This window comes from Hyaena hyaena, unplaced genomic scaffold, assembly GCF_003009895.1.
Source record: "Hyaena hyaena isolate Hyena2069 unplaced genomic scaffold, ASM300989v1 scaffold_257, whole genome shotgun sequence".
NCBI classification, from domain to species: domain Eukaryota; kingdom Metazoa; phylum Chordata; class Mammalia; order Carnivora; family Hyaenidae; genus Hyaena; species Hyaena hyaena.
In genome coordinates this window covers 217,759-238,772 of record NW_024080889.1, presented here as the reverse complement: position 1 = coordinate 238,772, position 21,014 = coordinate 217,759, and the positions used below count along the sequence as shown (strand labels likewise).

The following is a 21,014-nucleotide window of genomic DNA, read 5'->3' as shown; positions in this document are numbered from 1 at the left end:
CCCCCCCACATCCATCGGTCCTCAGTTTTTGTCAGCATTCAAGAGTCACTCATGGTTTGCCTCTCTCCCTTTCCCCCACCATTTCCTCCCTTTTTCTCCCCCCTTGTTCCTCAGTTAAGCTCCTCCTAATCCTCCTATACATGCAAACATATGATATTTGTCCTTCTCTGCCTGACTTACTTCACTCAGCATAACACCCTCAAGGTCCGTCCATGTTGCTACACATGGCCAGATTTCATTGTTTCTCATTGCCATGTAGTATTCCATGGTATAGATAAACCACATCTTCTTGATCCATTCGTCCGTGGATGGACACTTAGGCTCTTTCCATGTTTTAACTATTGTTGAGAGTGCTGCTATGAACATTGGGGTACATGTGCTCCTATGCATCAGCATTTCTGTATCCCTTGGGTAAATTCCTAGCAGTGCTATTGCTGGGTCATAGGGGAGTTCTATTGTTAGTTTCCTGAGGAACCTCCACACTGTTTTCCAGAGGGGCTGTACCAATTTACATTCCCACCAACAGTGTAGGAGGGTGCCAAACCACGGTGAGTTTTATTTAAAGTGCAATAAAAAAATATGTTTTAACAGGAGAGTTACATAATTCAATTTATGTTTTTAAAAGATCATTCTAGCTGCTGTGTAGAGAATGTAAGGAAGAACTCAGGAAAAGATGCTGGGAAAACAATGATGAAGCTACTGTACTGACCCAGGCAAGAGATGCTAATGGCCTGGATTAGGCAGTGGAATAAAAATACTGAGAGGTAACCATAGTTGAGATATATTTTGGAGATAGATGTTATAGCACTTAGCAAAGGATTAGGTGTTGTTTGAAATGGGAAAAGACTGGATGTCCATATTTTTGAATTCAGCAGTGGCTATATAGTACTGCCATTTATTGGAGGAAAACCGATAGAGAAATGGCATTGGAAGAAAAACCAAAAGCTCCATTTTAAACATGTTAACTTAAAGATGCTAATAAGGTATGCAATTCACAAAAATAAATCACCAATTTGGATAAATGCATTCACAAAAAAGTATAACCTGGAAATACATATTTGGGAGCAAACAGAAAATTAATGGCATAGGAAATGCAGAAATCATCTTGGGAAAAGTGTATACAGAAACTGAAAATATTGTTGGTAACAAAAGACTATGTTCAAATATTAGAACAGATAGCTTTAAGAACATTTTCAAAATAATTGCCTTTCTCTTCACAAACTACTGAAAATGCCACGTACAACTGATTCATATCGATAGGCTTCTCAATAAATGAACAGATAAATGATACGGCTATATAAACTAATGTATTTTGGTGTTTTATTTCTGCCAAGGTTGATGGTTTACTCAGGCAGCACTTCTTTTTATTTTTTAACCTATGTTTCAATTACAACAGCCATGAAGCACCCACCAGGGGTCAGCAAACTAGGCGTATGTGACAAATCTAGGCCACTGCCTATTTTTGTATGGCCTATAAGTTAAGAATGATTTTTACATTTTTAAATGGTTAAAAAAAATTTTTAAGGAGTATTTCATAGTATGTGAAATTATATAAAATTCAAATTTCTGCATTCATAAATAAAGATTTATTGGAACACAGTAATGGTTCACATTTTCACATATGGCCTATGGCTCCTTTCACACTATAACATCAGAATTGAGTAGCTAAAAGGGGGACAATATTGCCCACAAAGCCTAAAAGATTTACAACTTGGTTCTATATAGAAAAAAGTTGCTGACCCCCTAAAACAGTACATCACTAACTTATACCTAAACTTATAAATATCTCCCTAAAGTGAAATTCATGTAAATATCTTATTTAAATACTCAGAACATCTCCATATATCAAATGAACTCACATATAAATATTTAGAAGCACAATGTCTACCAGAAGTCACTGGCAAAGAACTGAATCAAAAGTTGAAGATTCTGTTTACGTGTAGATACTGAAATATCAAGTTAATAACAAGTATGAAATGATTTGATACTATTTCCACCTCAAACATCTAAAACTTTAAAGTCAATTCATTTCTTTCCACTCCTCCCCACTTTTTCTGTCAAAGAAAAAGTGTATGAAATATTTAGTATGTGAGGCTGCTACTGGGTCCTTAAGAATAGCAACTACTGCCTTATAATTGCAACACTTTATGAAAATTCTTAAAATAAAATTCATTCCATGCATTTCCCACTAGCTAAGTAAACAATGATTCTCACCATTTAAATTTTCCAAATTAAAAAAATTTGCTATTATTATCTCTGTTCCAAATCAGTATTTGGCAATACATATATACATTGTATGTGACTTCCTTTAGGCCAATAAGTAATTGTTCAGTAAATCACTGTTCCAGGGTACTTACGGACACCCTATGAGGTTTGAGAAAAAAGTAAAAAGCTCTCAAAAAGAATACCAAACCCATTCCTATATAACAGTTAGAAATATGAAAAACATGCTATACAGTGTTTACAATTACACACCTACCTCATTCAAAACTACTGTTAGTTTAGCAGAAAAATGTTTTAACTTGAAAAACACTGTTTGCTGATTCTTTTTCTTTTTTAGTTCTTTTTTGATTTTTTCTTTCATAGTTTATTGTCAAGTTGGTTTCCATAATAACACCCAGTGCTCATCCCAACAAGTGCCCTCCTCCATGCCCATCAACCCCGTTCCTCTCTCCCCCACCCGCATCAGCCCTCAGTTTGCTCTCAGCATTCAAGAGTCTCTCATGGTTTGCCTCCCTCTCCCCAACTATTTTTTTCTTCTTTTCCTCCCTCATGGTCCTCTGTTAAGTTTCTCTTGATCCACTTATAAGTGAAAACATATGGTATCTGTCTTTCTCTGCCTGGCTTATTTTGCTCTGTTTGCTGATTCTTTAAACTAAGTTACTATTTTACCAAAATCTACTTCTGTCGAATTAATAAAAACTAATAAAAGCCATCTTTTATACATCATTTAGATTATTTAGTCAATTGTATAACTTCATTTTCTTTTATTTCTAGGCAATTAAGAAACTCACACTGTCTTCCACATCTCCGGTCTTCCAGCCTTTTAACAGCATTTTAGACACAGGTATCTGAAGTTCATTTTCTAGAATCTGTTTAATCTCTCCTGTATAAATAAGAAAAGACTGAATATTACTAACAAAATAATGCAATCAACATTTGTCCATATCCAGGGCTAGCATTAATATTAGGCATGTGGTGCATAATCAGTAACATTTGTCTGATTAATAAATAAGAAAAATTTCCATAGTCTCTTTGAAGAATTCAGGCTTCAAGATTAATTATGATGAAAGACGCTACAATTAATTAACTAGTTAATTAACTGCATAACTTTTTAAGGGAAATAGGTATCAGTGATTGGGGGTAAGTAATATGTTTTAAACCAGTCAACTGACAATACCACTAAGTGCTCAGCATGTGGTAGGAATAGCAGGTAAAGTATAAAACAAGGTATTATAGAAGGAAAGCAGATTTTGGAATGAAGATTTGAATCAAAGTCTTATCTTGAAAAAAATCAAATATCTATTCTTAGGTTTTGCATCATAAAATGGGGAATAATACTGCCATTCTTAACTATTTCCAGAGCCCAAGGATAAAAGGAGATAACATCCACAAAAGCAACTGAAAAAATAAAGCTAATATACATAATCTAGAAGACAACTTAAATTGTGTTAAAGAGAAAAGCAACAGAATTTCAAAAAAGAAAAAAAATATGCTGGATAAATAGATAAGGCTTTATGAGAGAGATAAAAATTTAAACTCAGCTTGAAGGACAGCTGGCTTATGAAGGAGACCCAAACCAAAGGTTACTCTATTCAGTGTAGACAAAAGACTTAGATAAGAAGGCAAAATAAACATGATGCTAATGAAAAACAGTGATGAATCAAAGTTTTCCCAGTACTCCAAAAATCATTTATCAGGAATCAAGTCTACATGTAAGTTGATCAGCTAATTTCTGGAACTACAGGTTGTTGAATCAGAATGTACAAGGATTCCATGTATTTACTTTCACTAGGTTGGTGCTAGTCTATACTTTTAGATTCAAACCCATTTGTAATAAGTGAATGAATACTGAAAGAACTGACTGTGCCATATATTAAAAGAGGAAAAATAATTCCATACTGATAAAGGAAAAAATGGGGGCTAGTGGGGGTGGGGGGAGCTTATGCTATACAAGTACTATGGAAACACAGTTGCCAAAGTAAGCAATGCTACAATCAAAAACTTCATGCCCTTAGTAACATGCTTTTACTTCCTTCCACAGAATTCCTATCTGGGCACTTCTGATAGTGATTAAACATCACAATATATTTTACAAGCACAAACTTTATCAGTTTTGGCCTTCAAAAATGTCGCTGCTGACAAAGTATTGTTCTGTTTATGGAAATAGTAGAAAAATGAGCCATGCTTTTTATATCAAATACATATAAACATTGTCTTTTTGCTTGTGGTTAAGGCTGGTATTTCTAAAGCAGTTCTTGTCTGGAACTGGGCTTATGCTCTTGCAAGTCTGCCCAGTGCTTTCCTCTTACAAACTGATCTTCACCTGACACCTTCCACTTAAACTCTTGGAGACACTCTTAGCATTCATAACCCAAAAGAAGCTTCTTAAAGGAAAAACAAAGAGAGATTTTAAGTTGAAGACCCAGTTACTCTTTGCAGCAAGCTTAGGTAACATATAAATAGTCTTTATTTTTTTTTTTATTTTTTTTTTTATTTTTTTTTTTTTTTTTTTTGAGAGAGAGAGAGACAGCGTGAGCAAGGGAGGGTCAGAGAGAGAGGGAGTCACAGACTGAAACAGGCTCCAGGCTCTGAGCTGGCAGTCAGCACAGAGCCCGACGCGGGGCTCGAACCCACGAACCGCGAGATCATGACCTAAGCGAAAGTTGGACGCTTAACCGACTAAGCCACCCAGGCGCCCCAGGTAACATATAAATAGTCTTTAATTCCAGTAGAGAGGAACAGAAAACAAAACTAGAATCTTGACAACAAACTGAGTTCTTTATATTTTAAAAATTTATTCTCTGTTGGTCTCAATTTCTTCTGTGATGTGGGGATAATTATACTACCAACCCTTCATTTTGTTGCTCATTAAATTACGTAAAGGCATGGGAAATATTTTGTATCATTATGTACCCAATATACACAAGGGACTAAAATGTTAGCTATTTGATTTGTATTAACTAAGGTAATACACACATAAATGTTTAACATAGTGCCTGGCCAATATAGGTTGTTTCAGGGATATCCAAAATAATTTATGTCAGTGAAGTACTAAAATGCAGCAAGTTTTAGAGGTAGTATCTGGGTCTGCCTGACACCAAAGATCTTAACACAAGATGGCACTGACACTATAGTAGTAGTTTCCGTATGTTACCTGAAAAATATGAATACAAATGTCATCTAGGACAGTCCACTGAATTTGCAAACCATATATCTGATAAGAAGTCACTATACAAAATACATAAAGAACTCACAACACAACAGCAAAACACACACACGCGCGCGCACACACACACCTAAAAATGAATAGATATTTTTCCAAAGAAGATATACAAAAGGGCCTACAGGTACACAAAAAGGTGCTCAACATCACTAGTTATTAGAGAATCACAACTCACAACCACAGTGACATATCACCTCATGTCTATTAGAATGGCTGTTATCAAATGCCAGCAAAAATATGGAGAAAAGGGAACACTTGGGCACCGTTGGTGGGAATATAAATCATTACAACCATTATAGAAAACAGCATGGAGTGCCCTCAAAAAATTAAAAATAGAACTATCATATGGTCCAACAATAGATCCAAAGGAAATAAAAACACTATGTCAAAGAGATATCTGCACCCTATGTTCATAGCAGCATTATCCACAATAGGCAAAATATGGAAGCAACCTAAGTGTCCACTGATGGATGAAATGGATAAAGAGGTTCTTATGCAAACATACATTTCAGTATTATTCAACTATTTAAAAAAAAGGAAGGAAATTCTGCCATTTTTGACAACATGGGACCTTGAAGGCATTATGCTAAGTGAAAGAAGTCAGGCATAAAAAGACTAATACTAGGGGCACCTGGGTGGCTCAGTCAGTTAAGCGTCCGACTTCGCCTCAGGTCATGATCTCACGGTTCATGTGTTCAAACCCTGTGCTGGGCTCTTCGCTGACAGCTTGGAGCCTGGAGCCTGTTTCAGATTCTGTGTCACCCTCTCTCTCTGACCCTCCCCTGCTCACGCTCTGTCTCTCTCTCTCTCTCTCTCTCTCTCTCTCTCAAAAATAAATAAACGTGGAAAAAATTTTTAATAAGCATTATTAAAAATAAATAAAATACAAAACAAAAACAAAACATAAATACAATACAGTTATAAAAATTATCTTAATGTCCTTATCTGCTAATTCTACATCTAAATCAGTTTGGGGTTGTTTTTTTCTCTCCTCATTATGGACCAGGTTTTTCTGCATCTTTCTATGCCTGGCAATCTTTATTGGATGCAAGACATTGTGAATTTTACCTTGATGGGTGATGAATATTTTTTGTTTCTATAAATATTCTTAGGCTTGGTTCTAGGATGCAGATAAGTTACTTAGAAACAACACTTGGGTCTTGCTATTAAAATATCAGTAGGTTTCATTCAAATAGTATTTAATCTAAAGCTAATTACTCTCCATTACTGAGGCAAAAACCTTGAAGCCTTGAATACTCTATCCAAGCCTATTTATAAATATCCAAGTTTATTTAAATATGTTGTTTAACTTCCAAATATATCAGGATTTTCCAGACTTTTGATTTCTATTTTCATTCCACTGTTCTCAGAGAATACAGTTCACATGATCTTTAAACTTTTAGTGACCTGTTTCATGGCAGAGTATATTTTCTGCCCTAATGAATGTACTAACTGCACATGAAAAGAATGTTTAGTCTGCTATAATTATGAGGGGTTTATATACTTCAAATAGGTCAAACTGTTGTTCATATTTGCATTCTGTTGTTCTGAATATTACTATGAGAAAGGACTGCTATCATCTCCAATTATGAATGAGGATTCGTCCATTTCTCATTTCAGTTTTATCAGGTTTTGTTTCATATGCTTTCAAACTGTTATTAGACATGAACACATTTACGATACTTTGGTCTTTGTGATGCGTGTGATGAGTTCCCATTTTCATCAGGAAATGTCTCCATTTGGTCCTCATAATATTTCTTGCCCAGAAGTCTACTTCCCTTAATATTAACATAATATAATAACATGTTATAACATAGTACTTTATATACTGATTACTGTTTTCAAATATACATATATATATATTTCAATATTATGCTTTATATTTAAAGTGGGTTTCAGGTTGCACGGGTGGCTCAGTCGGTTAAGCATCTGACTTTCGCTTTTGGCTCAGGTCATGATTTTGCAATCATGCGTGAGATGGAGCCCTGCGTCAGGCTCCAAGATGAGCATGGAGCATGACTGGGGTTCTCTCTCTCTCAAAATAAATAAAGACTTTTTAAAAATATGAAGCGGTTTACTTGTACATATATCATTGATATTTCTTTTTTTATCCAGTCTCACAATCTTTACCTTCTAATAAGAATGTGAGATAATTTATATTAATTGTAATTACAATAGGGTCTTACTGTTTTCTATTCATCTTATTTTTTTATCATCTCTTTCTAGCTTCGTTTGAATTTATTAAGTATTTTTAGATATTCCATGTTATTTCCACGCTTGGCTTGATAACTATTATCTGTATTTCATGTTTTAGTGATTGGTCTAAGGCTTATAATATGCATTTTCTTTCTTTTTAAAAAAAATATTTTTTAATGTTTATTTATTTTTGAGAGAGAGAGAGAGACAGAGCACAAGCAGGGGAGGGGCAGAGAGGGAGAGAGACACAGAAACTGAAGCAGGCTTCAGGCCCTAGGCTGTCAGTACAGAGCCTGGCATGGTGCTTGAATCCACGAACCGTGACATCATGACCTGAGCTGAAGTTGGACGCTTAACCAACTGAGCCACCCAGGCGCCCCTATAATATGCATTTTTCACTTAATACCGTCTGCTTTCAAATAATATACAACCTGTCTTATAACAGTATACTTCTATTTCCACATACCTTTACTTCTACATAATTCATAAACCCCACAATATATTGTCAATCATTTAAAATAATTCAAAATAGGGGCTCCTGGGTGGCTCAGTCAATTAAGCATCCAACTTCGGCTCAGGTCATGATCTCATGGTTCGTGGGTTCGAACCCCACCTCAGCCTCTGTGCTGACAGCCAGCTCAGAACCTGGAGCCTGTTTCAGATTCTGTGTCTCCCTTTCTCTCTGACCCTCCCCTGCTCATGCTGTCTCTCACTCTCTCTCCCTCTCTCAGGAATAAATAAAACATTTTTAAAAATTAAAAAAAAATATTTTCATATGTACCCAAATATTTACAATTTCTGATGTTCTTCATTTATTTGTGTTAATCTAATTTTCTGTTATCATTTTCTTTCCGCCTAAGGAACTTCCATTAACACTTCTTGTGGCTTTTGTTTGTGAAAAATATCTTTATTTAGTCTTCATTTTAGACAGATATTTTTGTTGGATGTAGCATTCTAAGTTAACATTTTATTCCTTCAGCACTTAAAAATATCACTGTCTCCTGGCTTGCATTGCTTCTGATAAGATGTCTGTAGTCATTATTTTTAAATCTCTTTTCCTATATACAATGTGTCTTTGTTTCCTCACCTCTGATAACTTTAATATTTTTTGGTAGTTTTATGCTGTTATTAACATGAATATGATATGCACAAAAGCTGCCTGTCTATTCATTTTCTTCACTGTGTAGCCTGGCACTGTGCAGCCTCTGATAGTCAGCTGGGGTGCTCTTTCCACAATGGCTTTGCAGTTCTTAGAGGAGGCATTATGAACAATTTGCACAGTAAGATTTGCTGCACATCAGCAGCATTTCAAGCTCCTTGACATTGTGGACTAGGAACTTCCAGAAGCTGCGAGACAGCACCTGCTTTGTTTTCTTGTTGCTCTTGTAACCATTGTGGGGCATTGAGATCTGGCCCTTGAATCTCCTGTGCACCTTATTGTCAATGCCTCTGGATTTCTGCCAGTTGTACTTAATTTCGACAGACCAGTCTGACTACTGTTGGATGAACTTCTTGTACTACTAATTTTCAGCAATTTTATTATTTTCTTTCTTGACATGGTTTCCTTTGAGTTACTCCTACTTGGAGTTACTAAGCTTATACTTTTGAATTTATATTTTTCATGAAATTTGGATAGTTTTGTGTTATTATTCCTTTAACATTTTTGCCTTTCTACTAGCTCTTCTAGTTCAGGAACTCTAATCATACATTCTTTACACCACTCAATTTGTCCCCCAAAGTTCACTCAGGATGCATTCCACCATCTCTGTCCTGTAGTTTTGCTATGTGTACTTCATTTTGCATTGCTTTTATTGCTAGGGCTTCAAATTCATTACCTTTTCTTCAACAGCATCTACCTCTTAATTCTTCTGAGTAAATTCTTTCTTTGAAGATCTTATACTTTAGAATATCCACTTGGTCAATTTTCAGTATTTTTCATTTCTTTCCTCATTGCTTTCTTGATTTTCTTTAAACTCCTAAAATAGTTATAACAGCTGTTTTAAAATCTTAATCTGCCATGGGGAGCCTGGGTGGCTCGGTCGGTTAAGTGTCCGGCTTCAGCTCAGGTCATGATCACAGGGTTCGTGGGTTTGAGCCCCGCATCGGGCTCTGTGCTGACAGTCAGCTCAGAGCCTGGAGCCTGCTTCAGATTCTATATCTCCTTCTCTCTCTGACCCTCCCCTGCTCACTCTGTCTCTCTCAGAAATAAATAAAACATTAAAAATTTTTTTAAAAATCTTAATCTGCTAATTTTATCATTTTTGTCATTTATGTATTTTTATTTTCAAGTTTTTCTCCAAGTTATGAGTCATACTTGGATACTTCTTATGTCTACTAATTTTGACTAAATGCCATTCATTATGAAAATTACGTTAATGAGCATCTACATTTACTGGTTTGCCTTTAAAGGGTGTGCAAGTTTATTCTGACAGTCCTTAATTTTCATGCATCCCTCAGATTGATCCTCTTTAGACTCCTTCACAACACTTTTTAGGATGTATCTAAAGCAGAGATAATCAAAAGTATTGTTCACAGATTCCTAGGATTGCTTGAGTATGACTGCACAAAAGTAATGCTAAATAAACTGCTGGTACTTTATCACATATCAAAGTAGTGGTATTAAGCTGAACTAGTAATCCTTGTATGGTATCCTTAACCACCAAATACTTGTATTTAAAAGAAAAGCCATGAAGTAACAAAAATGATTATTTTTATTAAATCTTGGTGCTTTTAATATTGTGTGTGATGAAACTGGAAGCATCTATAAAGCACTTCTATTACATATTAAAGTACAATCATTGTTCTGAGGAAGAGGGCTTGTTTACAGTGTGAGATGAACTGTTTTTCTCATAGAACACTATTTTTACTTGAATATCACACTATGTTATTCAGACCAGACATTTTCTTAAAAAGGAACAAAGTAAGCCCTTCAACCCAAGGAAAAAATCTGACAATTTTTTTGTCAAGGATAAAATTTGAGGCTTCAAGCTAAATTCCAAATTTTTAAAAACTCTGTATATGTTATTATGAGCTTGATAACTTACCCATATACTTAAGATACTTTTCTGTGAGATCAGTGATGATGTTAACAATCACTAGAGCACCTGAGTTCCTCAGTCAGTTAAGCAACCGACCCTTATCTCAGCTCAGATCATAATCTCACAGTTGGTGAGTTCTAACCCCGCACTGAGCTCCATGCTGACAGTGTGGAGTCTGCATGAGATACTCTCTCTCTCTCTGCCCAACCCCATGCACACTCACTCTCTCACCCTCTCTCCCAAAATAAACTTTTTTAAAAAACCAAATGATTTATTGATATCATATGATGCAATCTGTCAAGATTTCATTGATCTATATAAACAAGTGAACCAATATTTTCCAAATGACTATCTCATGATATTAGAAAATCATGTAATGAAAGGAAAGATATTCTGGTGAATTTTCATATAACAGAATAACAAAATTTCACTGATGTGGTTTCAGGCTTTACATTGCAACTAATCTTTAAGAAATGATCATTTACCAAGTTTTGGTTGTAGTATCAAATGAGAATATCAAATAAAACTGTAAGAATATAGGGAGGAGTTAAGATAGCGGAATAGTAAGGGAACCCTGGGCTTGTCTTGTCCCTGGTATAGTTAGATCAACATCAAACCATTTTGAATAACAAGAAATTGATCTGAGGATTAACAGAACAATCTGCATAATTTGAGGAAGAGAATGCAGCAGGTACACCTGTCTGCAGAGGTGAACTGAGGGAGAGAAGAGCCATGGAATTAAAGAGAGGAGGGATCCATTTTTGCAAAGAGGAGAAAGAGGGGGTGAGATTGAGCAGAGCCTCTGTTCACACAAGAAAAATACTCCCCCTCAAAGTAGCTACAGAAAAAGAGTGAAAACACATGCAGGGGACTGTGCAAGAAAACCATTCCCCAAAATAACTGACAGGGTTAAAGGAGAGGATTTTAATACCTCCAGTTTTTTATAAACAGCAAAGAGTCTGGTTTCTGAGGCCAGCGCCTAGTAGCACTCTGGCAAGAAAGCAGGGTGGAACCCCCAGAGTGGGCAGCACAGGCAAAGGATCCCCTGGGTCTCACAGGAAAAAGCGGTTACCCTGCTTGGAGTGCATTTGGTAAAGGCAATACAGATCTCCACAGGCAAGGTAGATGTCATAGAGCTACCCCACTCACCTACATAGAAACAAAGGCACTGGCTGAGGGCAGCAAACCCTGGTGCTGTCTGTGTGTTGGAATTTACCATAAACTCTAAGCCACTGCTGTTGCATGGTTGCACAAACATTTTCTGGGACAAAGCAGTACTACCCACAGCAAACAAAGCGAGACTCTTCCCCAGAGGATCACCACAGGCTGAGCCACAGGGTTCTCTGAAGTGTGTGGGGTTGTGAAACACAGCTGCCGCTGGAGATAAAACTCTGGAGAGAGGTGCTACCTGTCAGGTGGACAGCTCGGACATGGATGGGGGAGGGCGGGGAGCTGACAGAACCGGAGACACAGGAGGGGTGACTGATCACTAGTCTAAGAGTCCAGGAACTTCCTGATGGAGGAGATTCTTTCACCATTCGCACAACACTGATCAACCCCAGTGAGCTAACCATCGCCAACAAGTGGAGGAGAATGGAGCAGTTACACTAAGCCCTGCTCCAAGCACACTCCATTCACAACTCCACTAGGGCAAGTAAACCTGAGAATCAGAGCAGAAGACCTCCTCCAGAAGACCAGCATGAATCCCTTTCAGGCATTTAGTCTACTGATCATGGAGTGCTGCAAGTTTCAGCCCTAGGGAAAACTGGATCTAGATTCATTTAGGGTTTTTTTTTTTTTTTTTTTGTATGTTCTTTTCTTTCCTTGCTTCTGTTTCTGTTTTACTTGTTGTTTTTTTCTTGGTAACAGAGAAAATTTTATAATTTATTTATTTATTTACTTACTGATTTAAAAAATTTTTCAGTTCTTTTCTCGTCTGTTTTTTCTGTCAAGCTTCCCTAAACAAGCAAACCAAAACACACCTAGGACCTAGCTTCCTTTATTTGATTTTTTCTAATTTTTTTAACTTTCATTTTCCTTTATTACCTCTTTTCCTCCCTCCAAAATGACAAGACAGATGTATTTACCTCAAAAAAAATCCGAAAACCCAAAAACAAACAAAAAAACCCAGGAAGAAATGATGGCTAGGGATCTAATCAACACAGGTATAACTAAGAGTCTAAACTAGAAATTAAACCAATGATTATAAGGATACTAACTGGACTTTTAAAAAAAGTATAGAAGACACCTTTATCTGCAAAGATAAAAGAACTGAAATCTAGTCAGGCTGAAATTTAAAATGCTGTAACTGAGATGCAAGCCCATATGAGGTCACAAAAACAAACATGGATGAGGCACAGGAGCAAATTAGGGATATAAAAGATAAAATTATAGAAAATAAAGAAGCTGAAAGAAGAGAGAAATAAAATAGATCACAAAAGTAAACTCAGGGACCTGAGCAACTTATTAAATAGAATAACATTTGTATGATAGGAGTCTCCAGAAGATGAGAAGGAGAGACAGAAAAAGGGGCAGAAGGTTTATATGAACAAATTATAGCTGAAAACTTCCCTAATCTGAGGAAAGACAAAAAAATCAAAATCCAAAAGCACAGAGAACTCCTATTAAATTCAATGGAATGTGGTCACTGCCAAGACATATCATTGTCAAATTCACAAAATACATCAACAAAGAAAGAATCCTGAAAACAGCAGAGGAAAAAAATCTTTAACCTTACAAGGGAAGACAGATCAGGTTTACAGTAGATCTGTCCACAGAAAGTTGGCAGGTGAGAAATGACTGGCAGAATATATTCAATGTGCTAAACTGGAAAAATATGCAGCCAAGAATACTCTATCCAGCAAAGCAACCATTCAGAATAGAAGGACAGACAAAGAGTCTCACAGAAAAAGAAAAACTAAAGCAGTCTGTGACCACTAACCCAGTCCTGCAAGAAATTTTAAGGGGGACACATTGAATGGAAAAAAAACAAAAACAAGAAAACAATAAACATGACCCAAAGCAGCAAAACCAGAAAAGACCAGAGAACATTACCAGAAACACCAACTCTACAGGTAACACAATGGTACTAAATTCATACTTTCAACAATCACTCTGAATATAAATGAACTAAGTGCTCCAATCAAAAAATGTAGGGGTATCAGAATAGATGAAAAACCAAGATCCATCTATATGCTGCCTAGGAGAGACTCATTTTAGATCTAAAGACACCTACAGATCGAAAGTGAGTGAACGGAGAACCATCTATCATGCTAACAGACATCAAAAGAAAACCAGAGTAGCCATACTTATAACAGACAAACTAGATTTTAAAACAAGGACTATAACAAAAGATGAAGACAGGTATTATATCATAATTAAGGGATCTATCCATCAAGAAGATGCTAACAATTATAAATATTGATGGCCCCAACTTGATACCACCCAAATATATAAATCAATTAATAACAAACATAAAGAAACTCATTGATAATAATATGATAACAGTAGAGGACTTTAACACCCCACTTACAGCAAAGGACAGATCTTCTAAGCAGAAAACCTTGAACAAGGAAACAATGGCATTGAATGACACACTGGATTGGATAGATATAATATATATTCAGAACATTCTGTTCTAAAGCAGCAGAATACACATTCTCACATGTGCCCTCCTCAATGCCCATAACCCATTTCCCCTCTCCCCTATCCCCCCATCAACTGTCAGTTTGTTCTCTGTATTTAAGAGTCTCTTATAGTTTGCCTCCCTCCCTCTCTTTTTTAACTATTTTTTCCCCTTGCATCCTTGCCAGTCCTTGATATTTAGTCTTTTAAATTTAGCCATTCTAACAGGTGTGTAGTTGTATCTCATGATTTTAGTTTGCATTTCCCTAATAAGTCATGGTATTCAACATCTTTTCACCTGATTATTTTCTACCTATGTTTTTTTAGATTAAATGTCTGTTCTAATCTCTTGGCCATTTTTTATTGGGTGTTTTCTTAAGATTGAGAATTCTTTAGATATTCTAGACACAAGTCCTTCATAAGGCGTGTGTTTTGCAAATATTTTCTTCAAGTCCTCTGCTTACCCTGTCATTTTCTTAGGAATCAATGTCTTTCAAAGAGCACTGTGTCTAATTTCGATGAAGTTTGGTATTTCAATTTTTCTCTTATAGTTTTATAGTTTGTACTTTTTGTGTCCTATTTGGCGAAAAAATGGACAAACTTTGTCTAAAACAAACTCAAAATTTTCTTTTTCAAATTCTACAGTTTCAGCTCTTATAGTTAGGTCTGTCAGTTATTTGGGGCTAATTTTGGTAGGTGGTGTAAGGGCTAAGTTACTACTGCTATTACTGTTGCTTCTTCTTTTTTTTTTTTTTGGCATTTTGGCATTTTGGATATACAACAGTGCCACCTGCATTTTTTAAAAGGGCTTACAGGGGCGCCTGGGTGGCTTAGTCGGTTAAGCGTCCGACTTTGGCTTAGGTCATGATCTCGCGGTTCGTGGGTTCGAGCCCTGCGTCGGGTTGTGTGCTGACTGCCAGCTCAGAGCCTGGAGCCTGTTTCAGAGTCTGTGACTCCCTCTCTCTCTGACCCTCCCCTGCTCACACTGTCTTTCTCTCTCTCTTCTAGAAATAAATAAAACGTTAAAAAAATTTTTTAAAAAGGCTTACAGAGTTGAATTAACTTGACAAGTTGTAAGATACTTAACAGGTAAATGTGGGGTCTATTTCTGGACTCTATTCTGTCTCAATGACCTATTTGTCTTTCTTTGCCAATACTACATTGTCACATTTATTGTCTTAAAATCAGTCTTGAAATGATGTGGCATGGAGCATCCAAGTTTCTTCTTTTTCAAAATTGTTTTAACTATTTACACCATTTGCATTTTAATATAAATATTAGACTCAACTCATCAATATCTTTTTTTTGAAAAGCTGGAATTTTTATTGGAATTACACGGATTTTACAGATCAATGTGAGGAAAAATGACATTTTAACAATTTGAGTCTTATAATTAATGAACATGGTATTTATAATTCGTGAACAGGATATATCTATTTATTTAGTTCTTTTTCTCAGCAATATTTTATGCTTTTGAGTATATTTTGCTAAATTTATCCCTTTTTTAAAATGGTATTGTAAAATGTACTTTTAAAAATTTTATTTTCCAAATTGTTCATTGCAGTTAAGGAAATATAATTTATTTTTGTATACTTACTTTGTATCTTGTGACTGCTAAATTCAATTATTATATCTAGTAGCTGTTTTTGTAGATTCTTGGGGGCTACTTGATTATCATGTCATTTTTAAATGACGATGCTTTGAATGACAATGTTGAACAGAAGTGGTAGGAGTGAACATCCCTGCCTTATTCTCAATTTTAGGGTGAAAGGATACAATCCTTCACCATTAAGTATGCTAGGTGTAGGATTTAAATAAATGCCCTTTATCAGGTTGAGGAATCTACTTTTATTTCTAATTTTGGAAGTTTTTTTTCAAATGGACATTAAATTTTGTTAAATGCTTTTTCTGTATCTGTTGATATGATCATATGGGTTTTTTAAACTTGATAAGGTACATGAAATTTTTAAAAAATATTTATTTTTGAGAGAGAGAGAAAGAGAGCAAGGGAGGAAGGGGCAGAGAGAGAGAGAGAGAGAGAGAGAGAGGCGCACAGGATTTAAAGCAGGCTCCAAGCTCTGTCAGCACAGAGTCAATGTGGGGCTCGAACTCACAAACTACAAGATCATGACCTAAGCTCAAGTCAGATGCTTAACCGACTGAGCCACCCAGGCACCCTGAAATATTTTTCAATCACAGGAGTGACAGGATTATATCTATACATTTTTTGAGAGATCACTTATCATGAAGTTGCAAATTATTCTTTATAAATTGGTTACGTCTATATCCCTTACTAAACTATGAGTTTTTTTTGTTGTTGAGAGAGAGATAGCAAGCACAAGTAGGGGAGGAGCAGAAGGAGATGGAGAGGGAATCCCAACCAGGCTCTATGCCGTCAGCACAGAGCCTGACATGAGGCTCAATCCCACAACCGTGAGATCATGACCCAGTGTGAGGGTCTGCCAGACACTTCTAAACTCTACATTGTATGAAGACAAATACCATGCCTGTTTTCTTCTCCAATCTATATCTAGGCTTGACTACAGTCCCTGGATCAGAGTAGAAAATACCTACTGAGGGAATAAACAAATGCAAATAGAATAAGAAGAACTATGAAGAATAAGCTAGAATCCAGAAAAACTAGAGGTAGAGAAAATAATTAGGAGGCTATCTGATTGAGGGTTGCTATTTCCACAACAGAACACTTAAGGGGCAAAGGATCTAATCCAATTAGGAAAAACAAAATAAATAGACAAAACTTTCAAGTTTTCTACATGCCTAAGAATTCTGGAGAAAATGTGGTTGATGCTAGTCTCTATAGGGTTTGAATTATTGTAATGACCAAGCCAAGAAATGAGAGGCAATTTGCTCTGTTTTTCTAGGGTTATCACATATCCTTGAATTAACCTAAATCTTTATATTTGTGGACCAAGAGTTAAATAAAGTATGGTTATTTCTCTTTGGACCTCACCAAACTAGAACCTATTTTCCAAGCTTATACAGGACTTTCCAAACCAAATCTGTGAGTGGGATAGTCTAATATCCTCTAATGGCATAAATGACTAAAGGGGAGAGAGGGTTGGGAGAGCAGTGGAGGGAAGAGGGTCAGCTCAAAAGTACATAAAGCCTAAAATACCAAAATGCACTATGTTTTCACAAGAGATTAGTCGACAACGAGGTAATAACTAGCAATGTCATAAATCTTCCTATTGCTTTCTCTTCTCTAGACTTCAAACCACTAGGATAGCAAACAAGTTGGGTTAGAAACACAAGTAGGATGGTCTGATCTAATCAGAAATTCAAGGTGTACAGGAACTGGGACTGTAGAAAAGGAAGTTCTTTGCAAGAAAATATTGCAAAGTAAAAAACAGAAAGAGGGACAGGGTAAGATATTTTTAACCTAAAAAAAGTTAGTTACTATTGCCAAACACCAAGTACAATATACAAACAAGAAGAAATCATGCCTGTTTTTAAAGATCTCACAGTTAACAAAAAGGCTTGTTAATTACCGTGAAATAACTGGTTAACAAAAACAGGGAGAATAAGCAGAGTAGGAAGTAATGCCAATCATCACCTCACTATAAGACTCTGATGAAACATCATTACAAAGTGGTTCCAGAAATTAATACAGATTACACTAACAGAAATGATATGCCTCAATCAAGGAAGAGGATATATCAACTGTGATCTCTCAATCCAAGGTGGACACTAATGTGAGTGTCACATTGTATATGCAGCATTGACTTCCTAATATTAAACATGCTTCTAAAATGGAAAAGTATCAAAGTGATGCCTCAGAAAATATGACTAATAACAACTATCATCTACAATATGCATTTTTCAGTTTTATTATGATATAATTGATGTATTCTTCAAAGGTATACAACATAATTTGTTATTATGTATACTGCAAAATTATTAGCACAATAAGTTTAATTAACATCATTTACCTCACATAGTTAAAAGTTTTTTTCTTGTGATGGAAACTTTTTAAGAGCTACTCTCTTAGCAAATTTCAAATATAAATATAGCATTGTTAACTACAGCCACCATACTTTATACGTTGTATCTCCATACAGTATGTATTTTACTTTTGACAACTTTGTGCAATGGTTAAACAAACTAAAAATGTTTAGTCTGAAGAAATGGGGGGAAAACAGTAGAAGAATTATTAAGAAAGAAAATATATTTACATTTTAAGTTTTGTCTCTAAAAGGAGACTGAGATCAAAGGAACGCTTCTGAAAACAATACTGCATTACATGTTAACTAACATGAATTTAAATAAAATCTTGGGGTGGGGGTGCACCTGGGTGGCCCAGTTGGTTAAGGGTGTGACACTTGATTTTAGCTCAGGTCATGATCTCATGGTCGGTGAACTCAAGGGCCCCATCAGGCTCTTCACTGACAGTGTAGAGCCTGCTTGGGATTCTCCCTTTCTCTCTGCTCCTTCTCCACTCATGATCTCTCTCCCTCTCTCTCTCTTTCTCCCCCCCCACCAAATACTAAAAATAAATAAAATTTTGAAAAGATAAATAAATAGAAAAACAAAAAAGGAATGGAACTTGTAAGTGGAAATTCAAAATAAGGAAGAAGAAACACATGCAACTAATACCTCTTTTTTGCATGTAGCTAGTGTATAAAATGTTTATATTTATAAAACTTTAGACAGAGTTACTGAACAAATGAATTAATGCCTTAAAATTAATAAGCATTTTCATTGCTAAAAGTATTTAAACACACAGTAGGTGACCTTAAGACAAAAATGTGGAAAAGACTGCTTAATTCATGGACATCCAGATTAGATAGTTACAGACCCCTCCACACTCATTAATCTCTATGAACCAGTAAGTTGCTTATTCTCTTTTGTCAGTTCTCACATCTATAAGATGGGACACAGGTTCTGGCTGTGTCAAGGTAATGTGAAAATAAGTAAGTCAAGGAGTATAAAAGGGCAGAGGCAGGGACTAAGGTAAGATCAGGGGAGGGAAGGGTAGCATAAATCTGTCACTGGTGGAAAAGGAGAGAGGTTACACTGAAGTGAACTGTTCAACTAACTCAAGACCACAACCCCAACTCCATGTTCAAGACTGCAAATTCCTCATTATTCCATCAGACAATTATCTTTCCTGCTTCTGTACTTTCTTTGCCTATAATAAACTTACTTCCCCTGCCTAATGTGTCCACATAACAAATTTTGATTCATATTTCTTGATTTGGTCCCTCTCTGAAATCTTTCCTGACCATCCTCACAACCCTATTTATTCTCTTCCCATGCTTTTAAGACACCAGCTAAAACTGAGTCTTTCTTTTCAATATTCTCATAGCACAATCTACATTCATAATGGAAATTACTTCATGGGAAAGTCATGAGCTTCTAGATTCAGTTTAAGACTGAATTCATGACTTAAGAATTCTCTGATCTTCAGTTTATTCATCTTTGAAACACGGATAACAACGACTGCTTCACAGTATTGTTCCAACTGTTGTACAGGAACCAAGTGCACTAAGCATAGTGGCTGCTGTACAATAAGTAATGTGAACATATGTATGTGTGTGAATAAATGAATGAGTGAGTGAGTGGTTAAGTGCCCTTTATTTCCATGTCTACTTCCCCCTTTTCACAGATATAGTTATATACCATGGAGTCCTCTGGGATAATGACTCCCTTATTTCATGCAGTTTGAAAACAGCATAATATTAAGTAAGCCCAAAGTAATAAAAAAACATTTATAAAATGATCCATTCTGATTACACAAAAATCTTTTGGAATTCATATCCTAATATTCAACACTAATTGCTAAATATGAGACCTTGAGAAAGTAAAGTGTTATTTACTATTACAGCCATTACTGTATGTTTTATTCCTTTAAACAGGAAAAAAAAATCATCTTAAGAGTTTTTCAAAGGAAGATGATACAGAATTATCAGAGGCAGAGGAGACTGAAAGATAAATGGCACAAAATAAGATGCTAGAAAACATAAGTCTATGCTTCTTCATTGCTTTGCTTTGAGGATAAGACAACAAAATATGACATGAATGATAAAAGTAGTTGAGGGAACAATAATTTTAAATAAAGCTCAATGATACTTTATAAAATGGCAACTTTAAACTCTATACCATATTGCTAACAGTAGGAACTTAATCAAAAATTAGAGAAAGGAAAAATACTCATTTCTTTTTTATATACTTCTCTATTAAAAATATTTTTTACTGAATATAGGTTTTAGAACTGTGAAACTAGGTAAAAGAAACATTTCTAATGCATAAATAAAAATAAACTATGTACATGAAGGCCCAGTCTGAGATGCTGCTTATTTATATATCAAAATAATTTTATAATTTGGGGAGTGTGCAATTGTTGGCAGGGAGGCAATAAATATCAGTTTGAAAATAGACCAAAGAACAATGAGACTAATGTACAAAATCTGCAGACACCTCCCTTCCCTAATGATTAGTCTTCTTGTCATGTCATGCTCACAACATCTGTGTAAGTCAAATAAGACTGCTACTCCTTCTTTCCAAATGCACTAATAACAATAATAAGATCCATTTATACAGTGTTTATTATTCATAAAGGGTGGCTGAGCATATAGAGGTAAAGACATATGCCAAAAACTACATGGCTAATCTGAGTTACAGAGTCAAGACTGGAAACTAAGTTCATAGATTCAAGAAAAAAAAATGGTTTGAAATATCCTAAGCTAGTT

General features: G+C 35.6%; 1 protein-coding gene across 4 annotated transcripts in view; it reads right to left on the bottom strand.

The window, feature by feature from the left end:
* FAF1 (Fas associated factor 1) overlaps window positions 1–21,014 on the bottom strand; it is a 451,681-nt gene that overhangs the window by 278,461 nt on the left and 152,206 nt on the right. For all 4 annotated transcript variants that reach the window (XM_039245398.1, XM_039245400.1, XM_039245401.1 and 1 more), the window contains one exon: window positions 3,015–3,106. In XM_039245398.1, the coding sequence (XP_039101329.1) occupies window positions 3,015–3,106 (92 nt within the window). The remainder of the gene's footprint in view (window positions 1–3,014; window positions 3,107–21,014) is intronic.